Source organism: Nicotiana attenuata, chromosome 9 (genome assembly GCF_001879085.1).
Source record: "Nicotiana attenuata strain UT chromosome 9, NIATTr2, whole genome shotgun sequence".
Lineage (NCBI taxonomy): Eukaryota > Viridiplantae > Streptophyta > Magnoliopsida > Solanales > Solanaceae > Nicotiana > Nicotiana attenuata.
This window is the reverse complement of record NC_031997.1, coordinates 50904906-50926772: the sequence shown is the minus strand read 5'-3', so window position 1 is coordinate 50926772 and position 21867 is coordinate 50904906. Positions and strand designations below refer to the sequence as shown.

The 21867-nt window shown below is 35.2% G+C and overlaps 1 protein-coding gene, 1 long non-coding RNA gene and 1 pseudogene across 4 annotated transcripts; 2 read left to right on the top strand and 1 right to left on the bottom strand.

Moving 5' to 3' along the window:
* LOC109232453 lies at nt 1227-4525 on the bottom strand. Of its 3 annotated transcripts, XR_002068970.1 has the most exons (5): nt 4062-4525; nt 3893-3986; nt 3661-3720; nt 2611-2704; nt 1227-1433 (listed from the first exon to the last, which is right to left on the bottom strand). It is a non-coding gene; the product is annotated as an uncharacterized LOC109232453 (long non-coding RNA). The 3 variants fall into 3 exon arrangements; XR_002068968.1 differs by having other exon boundaries at nt 3893-4522; XR_002068969.1 differs by having other exon boundaries at nt 3960-4522.
* Nucleotides 5956-9838, top strand: LOC109232820 (annotated as a pseudogene).
* On the top strand, nt 18734-21290 carry LOC109232452 (organic cation/carnitine transporter 3-like). The gene is made up of 2 exons (XM_019398230.1): nt 18734-19116; nt 20042-21290. The coding sequence occupies exons 1-2, from the start codon at nt 18741-18743 to the stop codon at nt 21205-21207; spliced, it is 1542 nt and encodes a 513-aa protein (XP_019253775.1). The 5' UTR covers nt 18734-18740; the 3' UTR covers nt 21208-21290.

The window sequence follows — 21867 nt, the reverse complement described above, 5'->3', positions numbered from 1 at the left end:
AAGTCCCATTTGCCCGTCTAAAGAACCAAAAGGTTATTCCTTTAGTGGCACATTTTTTTTTACTATATTCTAAAAAGTATTATTATATTTAATAATTTAATAATATAAATAACTTTAGACCACAAATTTCAAACAAATAGTGCCACATAAATTAGGATGTAAGAAGTGATATGGACCCTCCATCCGTCACGGGCCCCAGCAGCGAAGCTATATGTATGATCTAGGATGGTCAATTGAACACTTTTCGCCGAAAATTTATATTATATATAGAATAAACTATGGAAAAAAAAATAAAAAATAGTAAGATTTATAATTGGTAATTGAAAAGTAGCCACAATTTTAAAAATAATCGAAATTTAGCTACTTTTTTATATAAAGATAAAATCTGAACAAAACATCCTTAAAATCCGAAAAAAAATCCAGCAAAATATGATGGAGTTCGAATTTTTTACATATGAGTTTCTAGCATAATGTGATGGAATTTCATAATGTGTTGGAGTTCCAATATAATATATTGGATGTGTTTTATACGCAGGAGCTTCATAATCCAACATATTATGCTGGATTTTTCCGTGTTTCAGTAAAATAGTGACTATTTTTCAATGCTCTGCAAATGCTGGCTCGAGCCCGCATATTAGTTCTGAAATTCAAATCAATTGAGTTCCAAAACAAATACCGGACTGAAAAACTAGGAAAGATAATGCTATAATTCAGAGCTCATATATAATAGGCTGGACCATACACTACAACATTTTAGGCCTTTAACCACACCTGAAAAGTGTGGCCTAAACAATCCGAAAGTGTGGCCTTTAGTAAAAGGCCACACTTTTCGGTCTACGGCAACGCTTTTCGAGGGGTGGCCTAAAAGAACGTAACCTTTGACCTAAAGCAACGCTTTGGAAATGTTCCTTTAGAAACAAAGGCCACGCTCATCAGGTTACGCTTTTCGGGTACTATGCAACACATTAAAAGCGTGACTTTAGTTACTCTTTAGACTACGCCTTTCAAGTGTAGCTTTTGCTGTTATATAGGCCATGAAAATTTCAATCCCTATAGCCACACTTTTGAAGTGTGTTAATTTTTTCTAAGCTATAAAATATTTAATTTGTTTATTTGTACCAGCCATGCTTTTGTGGTTAATAAATTATATTTTTGTATATATCCTATTATCACATTTTAAGTTTGAAAATCTCAAGCACTCAATTAATAAGAAGATAACAAAAGAATAATTCAAAAGAGAATAAATCTCGTGTACTACATTAATGCATAAAGCAAATTGTTTCAAGTGGCATGCTAGTATTTCAACTTTACAAATCCAAACGTACTACTATAATATCATGAATACAAAAATTTTAACTGTCCAATGTCATCACTAAATTCCCATAGATGAGATTGTCTTTGGCCACTATTTCCAATTGCTCGCCAGAACTTCCCTACATATGCAAAATAAAATTATTAATCAGATAGAAATTAAAAGTGTACAAGTGCAGAGTTAGCGTAACATAGCAGAGTTCCCTCAAAAACTTAAATACCAAACAATATCCTAAGAGCAGATATCTGCTAAAAATATGAGGATTAAGCCTAACCCAAACTAGCAGAGATATACTATACTACTAAATATTCATCAGCATTGCCGCCGGTTATATTTTTGCTTTATCACCAGCATTCCTTTGTATTTTTGCATTGTCAATTAGTTAATCATCTATATTCAATTCAACTTACTTTTTATTTCCCAACTCAACCTGATTAGTTTTCTTTTTTGTTAAATAACTTTGATCACTTATCTTAAAATAAAAATTTAGTCATTCTTATATTACTAGTTGGCTTACATCTTCATTTCTCCCAATTCTACTTAGATCATTTTCCAATCTCAATGTTAGCTGATAATAATACTAGTACATGTTATTTGACAAGTTTTCCCTAGCTAACAATCTTTTCAGAATTTTAGACTATATTTTAGGCACTTGTCCATATAATTCTAAACGAATGGTGTCTAATCCTTTACTCAAGTAGAAAGAAGAGTCAAATTTGCTCCTACACTATGTTGTGCGGACTTTTCAAAATGATGCCGCTTCCGTGTCGGATCCTCAAAAAATGCACTACTTTTGGCGGATCCGAAATGCAGCCGATGATATTTTCGGAGAGTCCGAGCAACATAGCTCCTACACTATCCAAAATTGACCTAAAATAGGTGTAGCGTGCCACGATAACCAAAACAATCAAAAAAAAAATACCTTTTCAAGAATTAGATCATGATTGATCCCGAGGAATATAGAAGATGTTGGCCTCATAACCCATACACTATTCGCTAACTAACCCTCCCACAAGATTATCAAGTTTCACATGTGAGTTAGTATGAAGGATGAACTCATTACTTTCAAATAATAATGGCAGCACATTCATAAGATGCCAAAATTGTCCAATATGTATGAGATATACATATGCAAAAGAGCCAAAACAAATTATAATAATAGAGAAAAAATTATAAATGTTACGAGATCAAAATGTAACCTTACGTTGGAATGATTCAAGTAACAAAACATATGGACAATAAGAAGTCGCCAGAACATAAAAAAGGAAAAGCTTTTAGGATTTATTAGTTGAGATTACCTCTACGAAAGTGCATGAACGATTGGAGCCTTGAACCTAGAGTCGCCCTGTATCCCTTGGGGAGTTAAAACTGCTAGAAGTCCGAAGATTGCCACTATTTAACAAGAAAATAAATGCAACAAATGATTAAGTTCAAAGATCAGCTCAAAGTGGATAATTATCCATCTATACATTTATCTAGCCTCTTGATAATTTGACTCCAAGATCATTAACAAGATTCACTGACCAAGCAAATGGTTAGACACTAACTGCTAAAAATTAAACTAACAACCCTATGGAAGCCATCCGAAGAAATTCATCTTATAGACTTGGGATGCAATTTTTTTCTTATTAAATTTCGTTATGAGGAAAATTTGTGTAAAGCTTTACATGAAGGGCCCTGGTTCATACTAAACCACTTCCTTTCTGTTCGCCGTTGGGAGCCTAAGTTTATTGCGTCCGCAGTTCAACTAACGTATGCTGCTCTATGGATACGACTACCAGAACTTCCGACGGAATTTTATGATTTTCAATTACTGCATAGGACCTAACCAAATCTTTAACCAAATATTTCTAACCCAACAGATTCTTTAAACTGAGTTAAACAAGCATAGGACCTAACCAAATCTTCAAATATTTTAGCATAATACTCCCCAAAACACACAAAAAGAACACTGTAATAACAGCTCAAAGCATGCTTTCAACATATCCATAAAATATCATAGTCATTTCAAGCCCAAAATTCATTTGAATCATGCACATTATTGGCTTTAACCAAAGCTAAATAACCCTCAATACCAGGAAACTAAGAAGGAAGAGCTATAAAAAATTTCTATCAAAAGAACAGATCAGGCGGTAAGAAGTTGCTAATCTTAATTTGTCTTCTTTTTTTAAACATCAAGGATATTAGCAACTAAGCAACAATCCTCCACATACATACGTACATCTATATCGTGACCTTTGTCCCTTGCAACTGATAAATAGTTGTTTGATAATATCCATTGGAAATGAATAGTTTTTTGGTATTGAACAACAACACACTGGAAGTGGATATTAACAGTTACACTTTACCTCAATAGACGAGTGTATCAGATGAATACTCCTCAATCAACAATAAATTACTTCCACCACCTGGAGAATAGGCACAAAAATGCAGACATCGTCAACATTCAAATACGCATAAAAATAATATGAACTCATCATCTAACAAAACTGTCATATTCGCAGGCTTCTAAAGCAAAAAATGCAAGATAAAAAATAAGATCTTGTAAGTGTTAGTGGTATGATAAAAGAGAGTATTCACCTTTCAAGAATAATAACATCCATCACGAATTAATAGTGCTTAACTTCAAAATTAGAAGTCGTCTTACCCAAGTTTTTGGATGCGGCTGTAATCCCTAAACAATGAAATCCCCAATTATTTCAACCTGCTCTAAAGAGCAAATACTGTATGAAAGAAGAAGAGCATTCACCTTTCAAGAATAATAACCTCCCATCACAAAATAATAGAGCTTAATTTCAAAATTAGCAGTCATCTTATCCAAGTTTTGATAAACGATAGTAAACCCTAAACAATGAGATTCCCAATTGAATCGGATGGCACATAACCGAGACAAAGTTTAGCATCTCCATAAGCGATTTCCACATAACCCAATAGATTTAATTGAACTCACTCTAATTTGCTTCAATCAATCTGCTAAAAGATACGAGAAGAGCCCTCAACTTTGATTATAGAATTTTAAGGAAGAAAAAAAGGAGATTTTCTTGTGAACATGAGAGACAGGTTTTAGCGAATATTTTAGGGCATAATTTTTCAGTAAAAATTTTAGGGGGAAATTATAGCAGGAATTTTTAGAAAATATTTAGGGCACGCTTATATAGAGTTTGCTTCTACAAATATTAACAATCACGCTCCCAAAGCGTTGCATTACATATGGATAATCGTTGCTATTTATTTTATAATTTGGCAAATACTTAAAAGACGTAGTCTATACTGTCAAAGGGAACGCTTTATAAGTGTTGCCTAAAAGTCGTAGCCAAAAGCTCTTAGCAAAGACCACCCCCTAGAAAGCGTTGCTACATACATATTTGGCCACGCTTTTTAGGCGTTGTCTAAAATTGGTGTGGTCTTAGACCAAATTTGTTGTAGTGATACTTTATTTTCATATTCCTTTATGATATATTTAGGAAATCTTCAAGATAATTATTTATCCACTGAACCTAACATATATCTTCCTCCTTCCGAGCTTCTTCATTAGGTAGTTTTCTCCTACAGCAACACTTAGAAACATTATACTCCTACATATAGATATATCGAAAATTCTGGGCCTTATATTTGGTTAAATTTTAAAATTTTCATCATTATTTGTTGATATGATCATTTCTGTGATTTCTTTTATTTACTCCTGAATTTTATAATTTTAATGTTCATCTCTTGTGCTTCCTCTTAGGATATATTGTATCAGAAATTGGATTTACAAAAGAAGACAAAAGCACGCTTGATTGATTGTAAGACTTGGAACTGAACTTGTGTTAACTTATCTTCTTTCCCTAGGAATTAGGAACGGACAAATTATGTAGTTAAACAGAAAAATTCATCATTAATCCTATTTAACGACGAATTATCAAAAAACCATATTAGCTACGAGCGATTTAGCGACAGATTAGCAATGAAGTTCGTAGTTAATTCCAAATTTTTTAGTAGTGCTAAATTGGTTTCATTTTGCATTCTACAAGTCTAGTTCTTATATTGCTAGAAGAGCTACATGAATCCATTTAGCTTCGGTCTTAATAACTACTACTCTCTCCATCCCAATTTATGTGATAGTGTTTGCCTGATCATAGAGTTAAACGAAAAAACTTTTGAAACTTATGGTTTAAAATAAAACTTAGATATTTATGTGGCTATAAATCATCTCGTTACTAGTTACTTACCTTCTTGGAGCAACGGTCATGTTATTTCCTTGTGATCTATAGGTCACGGATTCGAGTCGTGGACATCAGGGTAGGCTGCCTACATCACACCTCCTTGAGTGCGGCCCTTCCCCAGACCCTGTGTGCATGCGGGATGCTTTGTGCATCAGGTTGCCCTTTTTTTTACTAGTTACTTACCTCAAAAAATATGAAATAAGGGAAGTTCGTATAATATATTTGATATCGCAAAAGAGATATGCGCAATATGTCAAAACCTAAGGGAAGTTTGTGAAATTTTTCATAATAAAAAATGTGCAGAATGTGTATAATCTTTCACAAGAATTATAGCTTATGATAGTAGTATTAAAAGACATTAATAAAATTTCCCTCTTAGTGAAGATTAATATGACAAGAGTGCAGGGGTTTTCTACTTTTTTAATTTATCTACGGAAGATGGCGCATAACGACATTGAGGATATGTTAGATCACCTGAGAAATATTAAGAGTAGAGGTGATCTGAATGTTGTCAAGATTGAGACACTTGAAATGGAGCTGAGATTTTTGAGAACCTTTATAAAGTACCCTCATGCTCTTTTGCCTGATTCCTTAGTAGAAATCAGAAAGAAGGCCAAATTGATTGCGGAAATGCTTCACTCAGTTTTTGGTGGTATTCCAGGTGAATACAAAACTAGTTTTTATGTGGAAAGGCTAGTATCAGAGTTGCAGGAATTCAGTGAAGATAACGGTACCAGTTTAATATACAACTTTGAGCTGAATGATTCCTATGTGTTGGAATATATGGATTACCTTGACCAGAATCTAATTGATGTACCAAGATACTTGGTTCGATCTGTCACTTTTTTCGCGGAAAAAATTAATATCCTGCAGAAGATAGATAGATACTTAAGGCAAGTCAAAGTCATTCAAAACAAAATAAGGTTTGTAAGATACTTATATAGTGCAGAGGTAAATGGTTATGTCGACCGTGAGAAGTTGGAAGGTATGCAGGCCCGAATAAAGTTCATGGCTGACAATGTGCGACAGTTCTGCCTTGCTCTTTGGATTAAAGAGGATGGAGATGATACATCTAATATCGAGAGTAAGCCTCGTTATCTACTATGCTTGGTTGTGATAGTGGAGTTGGAAATGAAAAAGGTTTTTCTTTGTGAACTGAAGGCCTCAAAGTTTACTCAATCAAGAACTTTCAAGGATAAGAAATTACCAAAAGGATTTTCATATCAACTCCACTGTCTTCTGGTGTATCTTAGAGATAAAAATCTTGATAACTTTCCCACTTTTGTCTCTGCTCGAAACATTGATGTGGCAATAGAGTTCTTGTTAGTTTTTCTCGGCGATATACCAAATCATGTTATTAATGGTAATAGGTTGAATGAAGTCTTAGAAAAGGTTGGAGTTCTTGTGGGTGACATGCTTTGTGTAATTCAAATGCAGCTTCTTTCAGGATCGGCAATCAAAGATGATGCGAGCAAGATTGATCTTGGCGCGATACAGATATTGGAGAAAATTGAAGATCTAAAGGCACAACTAGAGAGGTACTACAAATCCTTAAAATACAGGCCATCTCAGTTTCCCACCGTTGGTGGATTGAGCTTTCTGGATTCGCTCCTAAGGAAATTGAATGAGATGTTGAAATCTGAAACATGTTTAGATTTCATGTTGAAACCTCATATTGTCATTTTAGAGAAAGATTTCTCGTATCTAACATCTGTTTTCAGAGATGTTGCAAAGGTTCAGCATGAACATGAAATTCTTAAAGATCTTTGGAGGCGTACTATCAATTTGGCTTACGAAGCTGAAGTTTCCATTGACTCTATTCGTGCTCAGTGTAATGCTCTTTGGTATATTTTTTGCTCACTTCCTATAATATTAAAAGAGATCAACCATATTAGTATAGAGGTGACCAGGATGTGGTCGGAGAACCTTGCGCTTAAGCCCTGCTCTATGGTAGAGCCATCTAAACATCTGCCTACTCAACATAGCAATCTTATGAATGATGAGGAGATAGTTGGTTTTGAGAATGACACGAAAAGAATAATTCAGTATCTGACACGAGGGACAAATGAGCTAGATGTCATCCCAATTGTTGGGATGGGGGGACAAGGTAAAACAACTTGTGCTAGAAAGTTGTACAATAATGACATCATTGTTTATCATTTTGATGTTCGAGCATTCTACGTTATTTCCCAAACATATAGCCGGAGAGTGCTATTACAAGAGATTTTCAATCAAGTTACCGGTTCCAAGGACAAAGTAGATGAGGTTGGCGAACTAGCTGACATGTTGAGGAAAAGCTTAATAGGAAAGAGATATCTCATTGTCTTGGATGATATGTGGGATTTTATGGTATGGGATGACTTAAGACTTTGTTTCCCTGATGTTGTAAATAGAAGTAGAATTATAGTAACAACTCGTCTTGAGAAAGTGGGTGAACATGTCAAGCTCCATACTGATCTTTATTTCCTTCCATTCCTCACACCCGAAGAGAGTAGGGAATTGTTGCAGAAAAAAGTGTTACAAATGAAACTTGCCCACCTGAACTACACGATGTGAGTCTAGATGTTGCAAGACGATGCAAAGGGTTGCCCCTAGTGGTTGTCTTGGTAGCTGGGATAATCAAAAAGAAGAAAATGGAAATATCTTGGTGGCATGAGGTTAAAAAAGCTCTATTTTCCTATCTTGACCGTGAGTCTGAAGACTATAGTCGGGCAACTATGCAGTTAAGTTATGATAACTTACCCGACTATTTAAGACCTTGCCTTCTCTACATGGGGATGTTTCCAGAGGACGAAAGGATCCCAATGTCTAAATTGATAAGTTTATGGATAGCGGAAGGCTTTGTGCAGAACATGGAATCTGGGAGATTAATGGAAGAGACAGCTGAAGGTTACTTGATGGATCTCATTAGCAGTAATGTTGTAATGGTTTCAAGGAGAAGATGTAACGGTAAAGTCAAATACTGCCAGGTTCATGATGTAGTGCTTCATTTTTGCTTGGAGATGAGTAGAGAAGAAAAGTTTATGTTGGCAATGAGGGGGAACATTCTACCTTCCGATTTGAAGGAAAGTCGAGTCAGCTTCAGTTTCAGTAATGAGCTTTCCATGTTTGCATCCAAAATGCGGAAGCCTTTCCACCAACACTTGAGGTCACTGATAACCACCAATAGAGGAGAATCTTTATATTCCCATCAATGAGGTTATTAATTTTATGAGGCTTCTTAAGGTCTTGGATTTGAGTACCCATAACATGGGTCGATTGTCGTTAGATATGTTGAAACCACTAATTCACCTCAAGTACGTCGCACTTTTCACAGATAAATTCGATTTTGATGGAAAATCACATCTTCCCCATCTAGAAACTTTAATTCTCAAGTGTTTAATGCGTACGCAGTTATCAGCGAACTTTTGGAAAATGAAAAAATTAAGGCATGTAGATTTTATTGAAACTGGTTTCTTTTGGGAAAAGCAGATCTTTGAAGAATCCTCTAAGTTGGAAAATTTGAGGATATTAAGGGGTGTTGAATTTACACTCGATGCTGAATGCTTAAATGTTTTAGTAAAGAGGTGTCCTAATCTTCAAGAACTTGAAATCTATTTTTTGAGAAATGATTTTGATGAAGAAAAGATTTGTCCCAAATTGGAGAGTCTTAACCAGCTTCAATCACTTCGCCTTTTCTTTGACTTGTTCCCTGTACCCAAGTTACACTTGCCTTCAAATATAAAGAAATTGTTACTATGCGGGGCTCGGATAGAAAGCGCAATTTTCTCCATTGCAGGACTACCAAGACTGGAGTATCTCAAATTAAAGGATAGGTATTTTGTTCATTCCGGAGAGTGGTGCCTTGGAGATATCACGTTCCCTAAACTCAAGTTGTTGAAACTTATGAACTTAGGTATCTCAAGGTGGGATGCCTCAGAGGAATCTTTTCCCCGGCTTGAAACACTTGTTATACAAATGTCCAGGTATCTCGAGGAGATCCCCCTTAGCTTTGCAGATATTCCAACGCTGAAACAGATTAAGTTGATGAGGTGCAGCAGCCGTAAATCTCTGGTGGCTTCAGCTTTGAGAATTAAGGAAGAAGTTAAAGAGAATGAAGGATGCGACCGTATTCACCTCAATATTTATGTAAGTAGAAACAAACTCCAATGTGATGTTTTCGTGTCTTAATTTGCATCTAATGGTTGTTTAATGAATGATTCTGGCAGTGGTGAGTCAAGCACGTGCTTGTCGCAATAACATGGAATCTTGTACTTGTTATAAAAAGGTCCAGGTATCTCGAGGAGATCCCCCTTAGCTTCACAGATATTCCAATGCTGAAACAGATTAAGTTGAAGCACGGGTTGTTTGGCAACAATGAATGTCTGGTGGCTTCAGCTGTGAGAATTAAGAAAGAAGTTGAAGAGAATGAAGGATGCAACCGTGTAGAGATCATTATTGATGTAAGTAGAAACAAACTCCAATGTGATGTTTTAGTGTCTTAATTTGCATCTTATGGTTGTTTAATGGCTGTTTCTGGCAGATGTGTTGAATTTGACACTTGCTTAGGCAACTGCAACAAAAGCACAGACAGAGTGGACGGAGTTCTTTCTTAGCAAATTGTTGTAGTCATGCTCTCATGCTGGGGTCTATTATGCAGCTAGCGGAAATCCCCGTCTCCTTATACTGTAACATTACTACTGATTACTAAGTCTGTTTTGATTGATCGATTGAGACGCATACCCTCTTTTTTCTGTATGTTTCTAATGAGCCTAAGAACTTTGACAGTATATTCAAAGATTTTGATAGGCGCAAGGCCTTTGATTTAGGCCCTAATTCCTGATACCGAATGATTATTTAAAGGAAATCTGTCTTTGATTTGATTATCTTGTATTGTTCTTCATATATACCTGTGTTATAGTGTCAATCTTATAGAGGTTGCATACCTTGAGTGTCAGTACTATGTGTGATTTTGTTGGAAGATGAAGGCTCGTTTTTTAAATATGACATCTCGAACATTTGATCACTTATTGCTTCTAGGAAAGACAGCATATTTGGAAGGCAAACCAGATTAGATCAGTTAGTTTGTTCCACTGGGATGGTAAGAAATAAGAAGGTAATGGAGCAGCACTCAGTGTATCCTTATCAAAGCAAAAGCCCCAGAAATCAGATAGCTCTAAAAGGGCAGCCCGGGCACTAAGCTCTCGATATGCGCGGGGTTCGTGGAAGGGCCAGACCACAAGGTTCTACTGTACGCAGCCTTACCCTGCATTTCTGCAAGAGGTTGTTTCCACGGCTCGAACACGTGACAACCTGGTCACATGACCTCCTGTTTCACGGGTTCAAGCTGTGGAAACTGCCACTTGTAGAAATGCAGGGTAAGGCTGCGTACAATAGACCGTTGTGGTCCGTCCCTTCCCTGGACCCCGCGCATAGCGGGAGCTTAGTGCACCGGGTTGTATATATAACCCCTGCCCTGGCTGCTTAACTCAACATTAAACTTCAAATTTAAAATTGTCAGCTCATTAGTTTGCTAATTAGCACTTGTAGTGTTGCCAAAATCAGAAGCAGCTGGCTGGCAAGTGGCAAGTCCTTGTAGAAATTCTCCTTTCTTTTTGAAGTTGGTTTCATATCTGCAACTGAACTTAGTTTTAGCTTAATTGAAATTCATCCACCTCAGTGTTATCAAAGGCGTGCTTAAAGCACGCTTAAGCCTTGAAGCAAGGCTCAAAACATGTTGAGCTCTTCGTGTCGCTTACCGCGCACTTCAGTTGTTGTTGTCAAGGCTCTAAAGCATGCTTTTAATCCTGAAGAGGTGACAATAAACAATTGATATTTCACTTATCATAATTTTTCTTCAATTTCTTTGTCCATATATCTGGTATTCATGCTTATAGATATTAGTCTTGGATTACACATACATATTTGTAGTTTTTCTTCATTTGCGCCTTCCTTCATTGAAGCTCACACTTTATTTGCACTTTGCGCCTAAAGCCCCAACAAACCTTAGAGATTTTTTGCGCTTTTCACTTTTGATATCACTGATCCACCTGTTGAAATTCACCAAGTCATAAAGTTGCTTATTGTTCTGAGTAAATGAGCAGCTGGCAATGGTACCTTTTTCAGACGAGATACAAATTGACAAAGCAGAGACAACTGCGGCGAAACATACAAGATGAACAAATTTGATAACTACAAGACAAAGAGCAGATAAGCCTCTCTTAGAACAAAACAATCTTAAACATAGGCAGGTTTTAGTAGGAGATAGTCTTCGACGACTTTGTTTATAGCCAATACCTTCTCCTTTCCTGCCTTGATTTCAGCTGACTGCTCAAACTTCATGTCTTATTTGTTTACTCAAGGTTGTTAAACAAGGCAACATCTTCGATCAATGTGCATTTGTACGTCTCCTCTCATCAACACGATACTTTATGGACTTAAAATTGCTACATATGCACACAAAAGAAGAAAAAATACCAGAGTTATCATTTTATCTTCATAAATGTTAGTATCTACTAACCACACCTCAAGAAAATCCAACTTGGTATTCAGAAAACAACCAAACTTCTACTCAACATAAAGTTTTCATATTTCAGTGATCAGTAAAGGAAATCAAGAAGACAAATGTCAAGCATTGTGGGGCAAGTCATTCATTGCAAAGGTACGACGTTTGTTTCACTCCATTTCTTATACATAATGTAAACTTTCTTGGTCTTCTTTTTCTTTTTGATAATTTCGGTAGTAACTTGAGCTAATGATGATGTGTTTTTTCAGCTGCTATGGCATCGGAGCCAGGAAAACAGTTACTGATCGAGGAAGTGGAGATGGCACCTCCAAAAACAACGGAAGTTCGTCTTAAGATCCTCTATGCTTTCCTACGCTACAAAGGTAATAAAGAACTGGTTACAATCTAAAAAACTTTCCTACTTTCCAGCAAATACCACTATCTGTTTGGGTCGACTTTTTCTGTCAACTCCTTCGGAAATTGTAGGAGCAAAACTCAGTCTTTCCTCTCATTCTTGGACATGAAGCATCAGTGTATGTTATTTCAATTGATTGATTCATTGATCGTTTCTAAAACCAAAAATGGTTACTAAATAGATTTTGTTGTTTTATTGGTTTTGATTTTTGTGGATATTTAGGATTGTGTAGAGTGTTGGAGAGGGAGTAACATAACTTGCTCTAGGAGTCCATGTTCTTCCTGTGTTCACATTGTGGTCAATGTAAATCAGAAGAAAGCAATATGTGCAGCCCCTTAAGTGTTAACACTGACTGAGGAGTAATGATTCTAGGTGAACAATCAACGACAGAGGCGAATTCAGAATTTTAAGTTTATGGGTTCTCAGGTAAATATACAATAATAACTGGATTATTGGACTGAGTTCCAAGCTAAATGTTCTTATACATTTAATAAATTTTTCAGTACAAATACCGGATCTAAACAAAAGTTACTGGGTTCACCGTGAACCGTTCACGGGGACCCGTAACTGATGCACTGGATCCGCCCCTAATCAACGGAATGCCCCATATACCATTTTGTTGGGACCTCTACCTTTAGTGAGTACACTGTAGTTCATGTTGTTGCGAAAATCAACCCCCTTGCTCCTCTTGACAAAGTCTGTGTCCTCAGTTATTGAATTTGAGAAGTTCCAGATTCATGATAATGGAAAACAAAATGCAGCAAGCATAAATGAGACTGCAATATATGTATATATATCTAGCAATAAAGGATTTGATGCCTCTGTCCAACCAATGAAGTGACGGAGGATCTTTACATTAATTTGATATAATATCATCTTGTAATTCAATGTCAATAAATTTAAGTTAAAATAGCACGCTATAACCAATTTTCGGACTGGTCATTCAAAAATAGCCTGCGTTTACCAAGTCAATGAAAAATAGCCACTATTTTGCTGCAGCAGAGACCGGTCCAGCATAATATACTGGAGTTCGGTGCACCTGTGTATGAACTCCAGCACATTATGCTGGACCGGTATACTTTGCTGGCTCCAGTATAATATACTGGAGACTGGAGCATCGGTGCTCCAAACTCCAGTATATTATGCTGGACCGGTATACTTGCTGGAACTCCAGTATATTATGCAGGAGTTCTAGTGTACTTATGCTGGAACTCCATCATATTATGCTGGAGTTCCAGCATACTTATCTTGGAACTCCAGTATAATATGCTGGAGTTCAATTATACTTATGCTGGAACTCCAGCATAATATGCTGGCGTATTTTCCGAGTTTTGAACAGGGTTTTCGCTCAGATTTTTCTTTTCATGAAAAGTGGCTAAATTTCGATTACTTTTGAAACTGGGCTATTTTTGAACGACCAGTTGTAAATCTGACTATTTTTGAATTTCACCCTAAATTTAATCAAACTGTTGAAACACATATCGATTGATCAAAGCCCAAGTCAGTTAGGTACACCATAAACTGTTTAAGCAAGAAACTCATTGATATACATCTACTACTACTACTGTTAGAGTTACATTGCTACCACTATTGCAATCTCAGGTGCCATATTTGGTGTGACTAAATTCGAATTCGCCCCGAAAAGCTCTAGTTTAGAGGGTATCAATTTCCCTCATTGAAGCTGTCATCTTATAATAAACCGCATACACGATATGCTGCACTATGACCAAATGAGGCCAATAGAAGATGAAATCTACAGTAAATTAGGGGGAAAAATACGCAATTGATCCACTTCATTTGTATTTTGCAATCTTTGTCCCGATGACTTGTGTATACATGTATGAATAGAAAAACTGTTAAGGAAAAAGAAAAGAAATACTAAGAAGAAATAAATTAGGTGTTAAATTAACATCTTCGTCTTACTATGACTTAATCAGTAAGCCAATAATTAAAAAGACACTTAAATTAAGGGAGAAATTCAAAAATAGCCAAATTTATAAGTGGTCGTTCAAAAATAGCCCAGTTTCAAAAGTAATCGAAATTTAGCTACTTTTTATGTGAAGATTAATCTGAGCGAAAATACTATTCGAAACCCGGAAAATACGCCAGTATATTACGCTGGAGTTCCAGCATAATTATACTTGAACTCCAGCATATTATACTGGAGTTCCAGGATAAGTATGTTGGAACTCCAGCATAATATGATGGAGTTCCAGCATAAGTACACTAGAACTCCAGCATAATATACTGGAGTTCCAGCAACGTATACCGGTCCAGTATAATATGCTGGAATGTTCATACACAAGTGCTCGAATCTCCAGTATATTATGCTGGACCGGTCTCTGTTGCAGCAAATAGTGGGTATTTTTCATTGACTTGGTGAACGCTGACTATTTTTGAATGACCAGTCCGAAAACTTGCTAGACCGTGCTATTTTTACTAAATTTTTTTATTTTTGGAGCTGGAAACTAATTACACATGCTGACAATAAACATTTCAGCATTGTCATAATATATGATATTACGTAGAAATTTTTGGTAGATCAGGTTCTCACGACCCTTCTGATTGTGATCCTAAATTCAATAAAAAGAAATCAAATTAATCTTCTTAACAGCATGATTTTACAAAAAATAACGTTTGATGAGATAAGAAAAAAGTTGGTGAGAGGCCAAAAAGAATGAGAGCAGTGCTTATAAGTTTTTTTTCTCTTAATTTACTTTTTGTTCTTTAATTACAAGAAATATCACTGCCTTTATCCTTTTTGGGATATCACCTGCGTATCTCAGCTACAACTATTTTTCTCTTAAATTATGTTGTTAAAAGGATTAACTTATTTTTTTCATGAAATTTAGGTTCACATTGTGAAGGATTGTGAGAAATCGGTATTTCTGGGGTATCCCATACGTAATGACAATGTTGAACTGTCTATTATCAGTATGGTAATTAGTTTAATTTCTCGCTGCAAAAACAACTTTCTTTCCTTGTCTTTTTAATACTTGTGTACTGATTAAATTAATCTTTGTGCGAATAGGAAAATCTCAGCACTCTCGTTATTAAGTGCAAATTTGAGGAAAATTAGCACATAAACAAAAACAACAACTAGCAAACTGTTTGCCGATACTAACAGCATACCGTACGTATTCGTGTAAGATTAATTTAATCACTAACCAAGTAATTAAAAAAGACACTTCAAGAAGGAAAAGAAAATTGTTTCGGCAGCGGGAGAAATAAGTTAATTCTCTTAACAACATAATTTAAGAGGAAAAAATTGTAGTTGGCATACGCGGGTGAGATGCCAAACAGGATAAGGGTAGTGATATTTGTAATTAAAGAACAAAAAACCTAGTTAAGAGAAAGAAACTTATCGGCCTTGTTTCTGTAATATTTGTCTGTATCCGATAAGATCTTTTCTAACACTGGAAGAGGCACAAGGGTGACTTATATAAGAACGAGCTGACTATTGCAAAGACATGCTAATAGCATGAGGAAATGTTTATTTAAATGTAATATAATAGCATGGAATATAATGCACTTCGTTCTTGAGCTAGCGTCTTGAGCTTGAGCTTGATTACTTGAACTTAACTTTGATTTATTCTTCCTTCTTGAGCTTGAACTTGATTGCTTGAAGCTTGAAACTTGTGGAGGAATTTGCAGCGTTTGATCCACGAGCTCTTTCTTGCTTCTTGTTATAACTTCTGGTGTCTTTTCTGAGTTATGAAGTCCCCTATTTATAGTTGTGGGAGGGAAGAGTTATGATAAGAACAAACTCTTTTCGACCAATCAAATTGAAGTGCGACAAGGCCGCATTTGATTGGCCAGAACATGTCACTTGCACACGTGGCGCGATTTCATTGGCCTATTAGTTTGGCTTGGCATTTTGACACGTGGCACGATCCTATTGGCTCTTTAGTTTGACTTGGCGTGCCACGTCATTTGACACGTGGCACCAAACTGGGCCTCTAGGAAGATGACATCTTGGGCTTAACGAAGTGGACTCATCACTTGTAGCCCAATTAAATAGGCTAGCCCAATGGATTAAGACTTGTTTTATTTAAGGAATTTTACCTCATATAGCAAAGGTTGATACCTTATTTATTTTAAATAAATACCCTTTTAAAAAATTATATTCCTTAGCTACCTTTTGATTTTTATACCCAAATATCTATTTATGGTCACCTCCTACCCTTAAGCCATAAAATACGCTTTGTATTATTTTTCTCTCTCATTCTTTCAGATTTTTCTCCACCCTCTCTCTCTCAACTCCAGTCTTTCTCCATGAATACAATCACGATTCTCCACTGATTCATCTCCATTGTCTCGCAAAATTTTTAATTTTTTGCTCCAAAGTTGTGGTAAGCGTTAAAGTTGATAGATTTTCGCTCCTAAATAAATCCCCTCGAATTGTTTTGTCTTGTAATCCTTACACCCTAGAAGCATTACAATCCTCCTGTTGCTATTTTTGCCCTAGAAGCCGCCTTACATCTTCCTTCCTCTTCCATCCACTTCTGCTATGGCGAACTGGGCAGAATTGCCGCACGAACTCATTACTATGATTGCAAAGCGTGTTAAAGTGATGAAAGATTTCATTGCTTTTGGTGGTGTTTGTACTTCACGGCGAACTGCTGCTCCCAAATACAGATCGAAACGGGACTAGGTTATTGATCGAAACGGGAACAGTGGCGTTTCGAGTCAGAATCGCGGCCCTCTCGACGAGACGACATTAGGGTTGTTCTTGAACAAAGACGACGGAGTTTGGGGCTGAGCAACTTGAAGATTCTGTTAATATATTTCAATGTATCTCGTTGTATTTCCATGTATTTCATTGTATTCATTGTCTTTTTTTCAATTGTATTTCAATATATCTCGCTGTATTCCATGTATTTCATTGTATTCACTGTCTCGCTGTATTCCATGAATGTATTCATATGTTTTTTTAATTAATATAATTTATGTATTCAGATGTATATATGTATTCAAATGTATCTGCAGTATGTAGTCATGTGCTTTTGCACTATAGATGAATCTCGAATTTTATTGGTTGAAAACAGAGGCACCAACGAACGATATCAACAGAAAAGGGAAGGATTAGAAACTTGGTGATGCTCTGTTTTGTTCTATTTATCGTCCGAAAAAAAAATCTTCAGCATATTCGCGTGAAATACAGGTTAATGGTGATGTAATTGAGTTAGTTGAGTTACATTAGGAGTCTATTATGTTAATTGGTTCACTTTCCGTTTAAAAACAGCTGAATAGACCATGAATTGCGCTATTTACAGTACTGTATTCACAAATACATATCGTGAATACAGTCGAATACAATAATTATCTAGCTGTAATCCCCTGTTTCACGCCGAGTTTTGCTACTGTATACATGAATACAGTAGCTTAAATACATCGAATATACTCTAAAAAACCTAAAAACATAGCTATAGGAAGTAATATAGTAAATGGTAGCTACAACTAGCTAATNTATATATATATATATATATATATATAATTCAATTATATTAGCCCATAATATTTATTTTGACCAATAAGATCCAAATTATTTTATGAATTTAATTTAAATAAAATTCATATGCCTACATCATTAAATTGAGAAGTTTCAAATTAAATTATTTTCAAATATAAAAATTTATTTTTTTTAACCTACATCATTATTTGATAATTTTTTGTGAAAATTGAACAGTCGAACCAAAAACTGAATTATCAATGTTCTTAAATCCAAAACTGAACCAAATTACTGAAATTGGCAAGCCAAAAACCAAAATTTTAGGATTCGATAATTAATTTTAACCAAAGAGTGTAGAAATATAAGTGGCGTTTTGGACATAAGAAATTGTAAAATTCCGGAAAAAAGTAAAAATAAATAAATAAAAACTTTCAAGTGAAAACGGTATTTGAAAATTAAAATTTTGTTTTTATATGAATACAATTTGAAACTGTTTTTAAATTTTTATAATTAATTTGAAGTGAAAATTTAAAAAAAAAATAGCTTTTTTTGGAATTTTTTAAATTTTCGAAAAATTCTGAACTTCAATTTCAAGTGAAATTTGAAATTTTTATGCTAAACATTGATTTCGAAAAAAAAAGTAAAATTTTCCGAAAAAAATGAAATTTTTTTGTGTGGCCATAACCCAAAAAAGAAAAAAAGTAAAAACATAAACAAACCAGTCCAACAAGCTTCAATGTTTGATCTCTTCCTTTGTCAGAGATACATCAGCTCCTAGTCATTTCCTACTCAGTTCGTAGTAGGACTGCAAATAAAATATTTTGTATATATAATTACATATAGACACATTCTATGTATTATACATTTATCAAATGGCTGAAAAAACAGAACCATTCCTAAATAATGATAAAAAATTGAAGAGAAAATCAGGATCATCTCTTGATGAAACAATAGAAAGTTGCATAGGTGAATTTGGTTGGACTCAATTTTTACAAGCCATATTTGTCTCTCTTGCTTGGTTTTTTGATGCTCAACAAACATTTATTAGTGTTTTTACTGATGCACAACCATCTTGGCATTGTAATTCTTCGTCCTCCATTGACAACAATTTTTGTAATCTTTCAAAGGATGCATGGGAATGGAATTTACCAGCACATATTTCAGTTGTTTCAGAGTGGTCTTTACAATGTCGTCGCTCGCTCATCGCCGGCCTTCCTGCTTCTTCCTTCTTCCTAGGATGTCTTATAGGTACGAGACGAATTCATGATTTAAATTTGATGGATTCGAGATTCTGAGTTGTTTCAATATATGAGTCAAAAATTTACTCCATCTATCTCACATTATTTAACCACTTTAATTTTTCAGTTATAGGTGTGAGATGGATCCTTGATTTAAATTTAATAGATTCGAAGTTTTGAGTTTTTCAGAAATTTAATTTAACTTTACTCCATCTATTCCATTTTATTACACAAGATTTTTTTCTTAGAAGAATGATACTTCATCTGTTTTACTTTATATAAGGATTAAAATACTTAATTTTAGTATGAATTTGGATGTAAACTTTTTAAAAAAAAATTTGGAAATGATATTTTATGTATTTTAAAAATTCAAAAAAAATGGAGTTTTATAAGTCATAATAGTTAATAATTCAAAATATATAAGAAAAAGTGGTCAAAGAAGAACTTTTTGGACTTCCAAATACTAGAAATGTTGCCACATAAATTGGGAAGAGAAGGAGTATATTTTTATGTTTAGAAATAATTTAACTTTGAGTTTCCATTTACTCTCAATGACATGATATTATAGCCACATAAATATTATGATATATTTAAACTATAAGTTCCAAACTACTTTCTTTCTAAAAACTATGTTCAGTCAAATATATTTACGTAAATTGAAACAGATGGAGTAATATGTATACTACTCTTCAAGGATTTCTGCATATATATTATGGTGTACTCACTCCTAACCAGGGGCGAAACTATGTATGTCCAAGAGTGGTCGACTGACACCCTTCACCTTAAAATTATACTATATATATGGTAAAATATTACTTGTTATTGATTAAAAAACAGACTATACCCTTGCATAGCTCATTCAAAATTTGAAAACCTTTATTGAATTTTCTGGCTTCGCCGCTGTTCCTAACTCTTAGGTCCGTCTTTGCTAACAGGAGGTTTCCTTCTCTCCACCTTAGCTGACTCGTCACTTGGACGAAAAAACATGTTGGTTTTTTCATGTCTTCTCATGTCCATTACTGGATCAATCACTGCTTTTTCCACCAATATTTGGATGTATTCATTCTTGAGGTTTCTTTCTGGATTTGGAAGAGCTACAATAGGCACGTGCGCGCTTGTCTTGTCCACAGAGCTCGTGGGAAGACGATGGCGAGGCCAAGTTGGAATCATTGGTTTTCTCTGTTTCACTATGGGATTTATTTCATTACCAACTTTGGCATTTATAAACAGAGATTCTACATGGAGAATTCTTTACCTTTGGACTTGTTTACCTACAATTTTATACTCATTCTTAGTCTATTTTATAGTACCTGAATCTCCTAGATGGCTTTATATTAGAAGAAACAAAGAGGGATTTGTCCAAACTTTGAAAAGCATTGCACCTCCAACAACAAGAAGCAGTTTAACCTTGAGTTTCTTCGGATCGTTCGTTGAATTTGAAAATCAAGAAGTACTCGACAACAACACAGTCGATCTATATTCAGCTATCAGGATGTTAGTGGAAAGAAATTGGTCTTTTCGTCGACTAGTAACAGTGATGTGTGTTGGATTTGGTATTGGTATGACTTACTATGGTATGCCATTAGGTGTTGGAAGTTTAAATTTCAATCTCTACTTAAGCATAACATTGAATGCATTATCTGAATTGCCATCTTCCATTTTGATTCTTTTCCTAATTGGGAAACTTAGTAGGAAAGGTTCATTACTAGGATTTGCTATGCTAAGTGGAATTTGTAGCATAGGTTGTGTTATATTTGAGGGAGGAAAATTCAAAGAATTGCAAATAGGGGTTGAATTGATTTCATATTTTAGCGCGTGTACAGCGTTTAGCATTCTATTGATCTACACGTTGGAACTTTTTCCGACGTGTGTGAGGAACTCGGCTGTGGCAATGGTGAGACAAGCGATGGTTCTCGGCGGAGCCTTCAGTCCAATGCTCATAGCAATTGGTAGGAACAACAAATGGTATTCTTTTGGTGTGTTTGGTTTGAGCATAGTAATATGTGGTTGTTTTGTTGTGTGTGTACCAGAAACAAATGGCAAAACACTTAGTGATACAATGGATGAAGAGGAGGGCAAGGAAAGTACATTTGTCTGTTGATGATTATAGTTTTTCAGATAGTTATAAAGCACAACAAGAATAAATTTATGTCCTAAGCATTATTGAATAACTGTTTTTCCTTTTTTTTTATTTTTTGACAAGTATTCACATCTGACTGCAAAAGCTCACGTGCGAACTTGATTCTTTTTCATGCCAAATTAATACTTGAAAATTCTCTTTAATAATGGGCGGCGATCTCACTCGAACTTAAGACCTCTGTCTGCTTTAATTTCATGTTGATTTTATCTGACGCCCATCTCATCTAAAGCTCAAAGCTTTTAGAGAGACCAAGCTTTTATTACTTGATTATTATGTCTTCACCATGACACACTTTTCTTTTTGTCTATTCTAAAAAGAATCATATGATCTTTTTATACTTAGAAATAATCTAACTTAAACTTCTTATTTAATTTTATCATTGTATAGGGTCAAATTTGACTCTCAGCATCTCTACGCCAGTGGGTACGCCCAATAAGTGTACGCCTGCCAACGTAGCGGGTACGACTCGGCCGTGGGGGCAAAAGCGACATCGTTTAGGACTCAATGTCTTCACTAGGGAGACGTTACCTATCTTTGTAACTTTTTGATTCTTTCGAGGAAGGTCTCCTATTATATAAAGGAGACATTCACATTGTAAAAAGGGCATCTGATCTAATACAA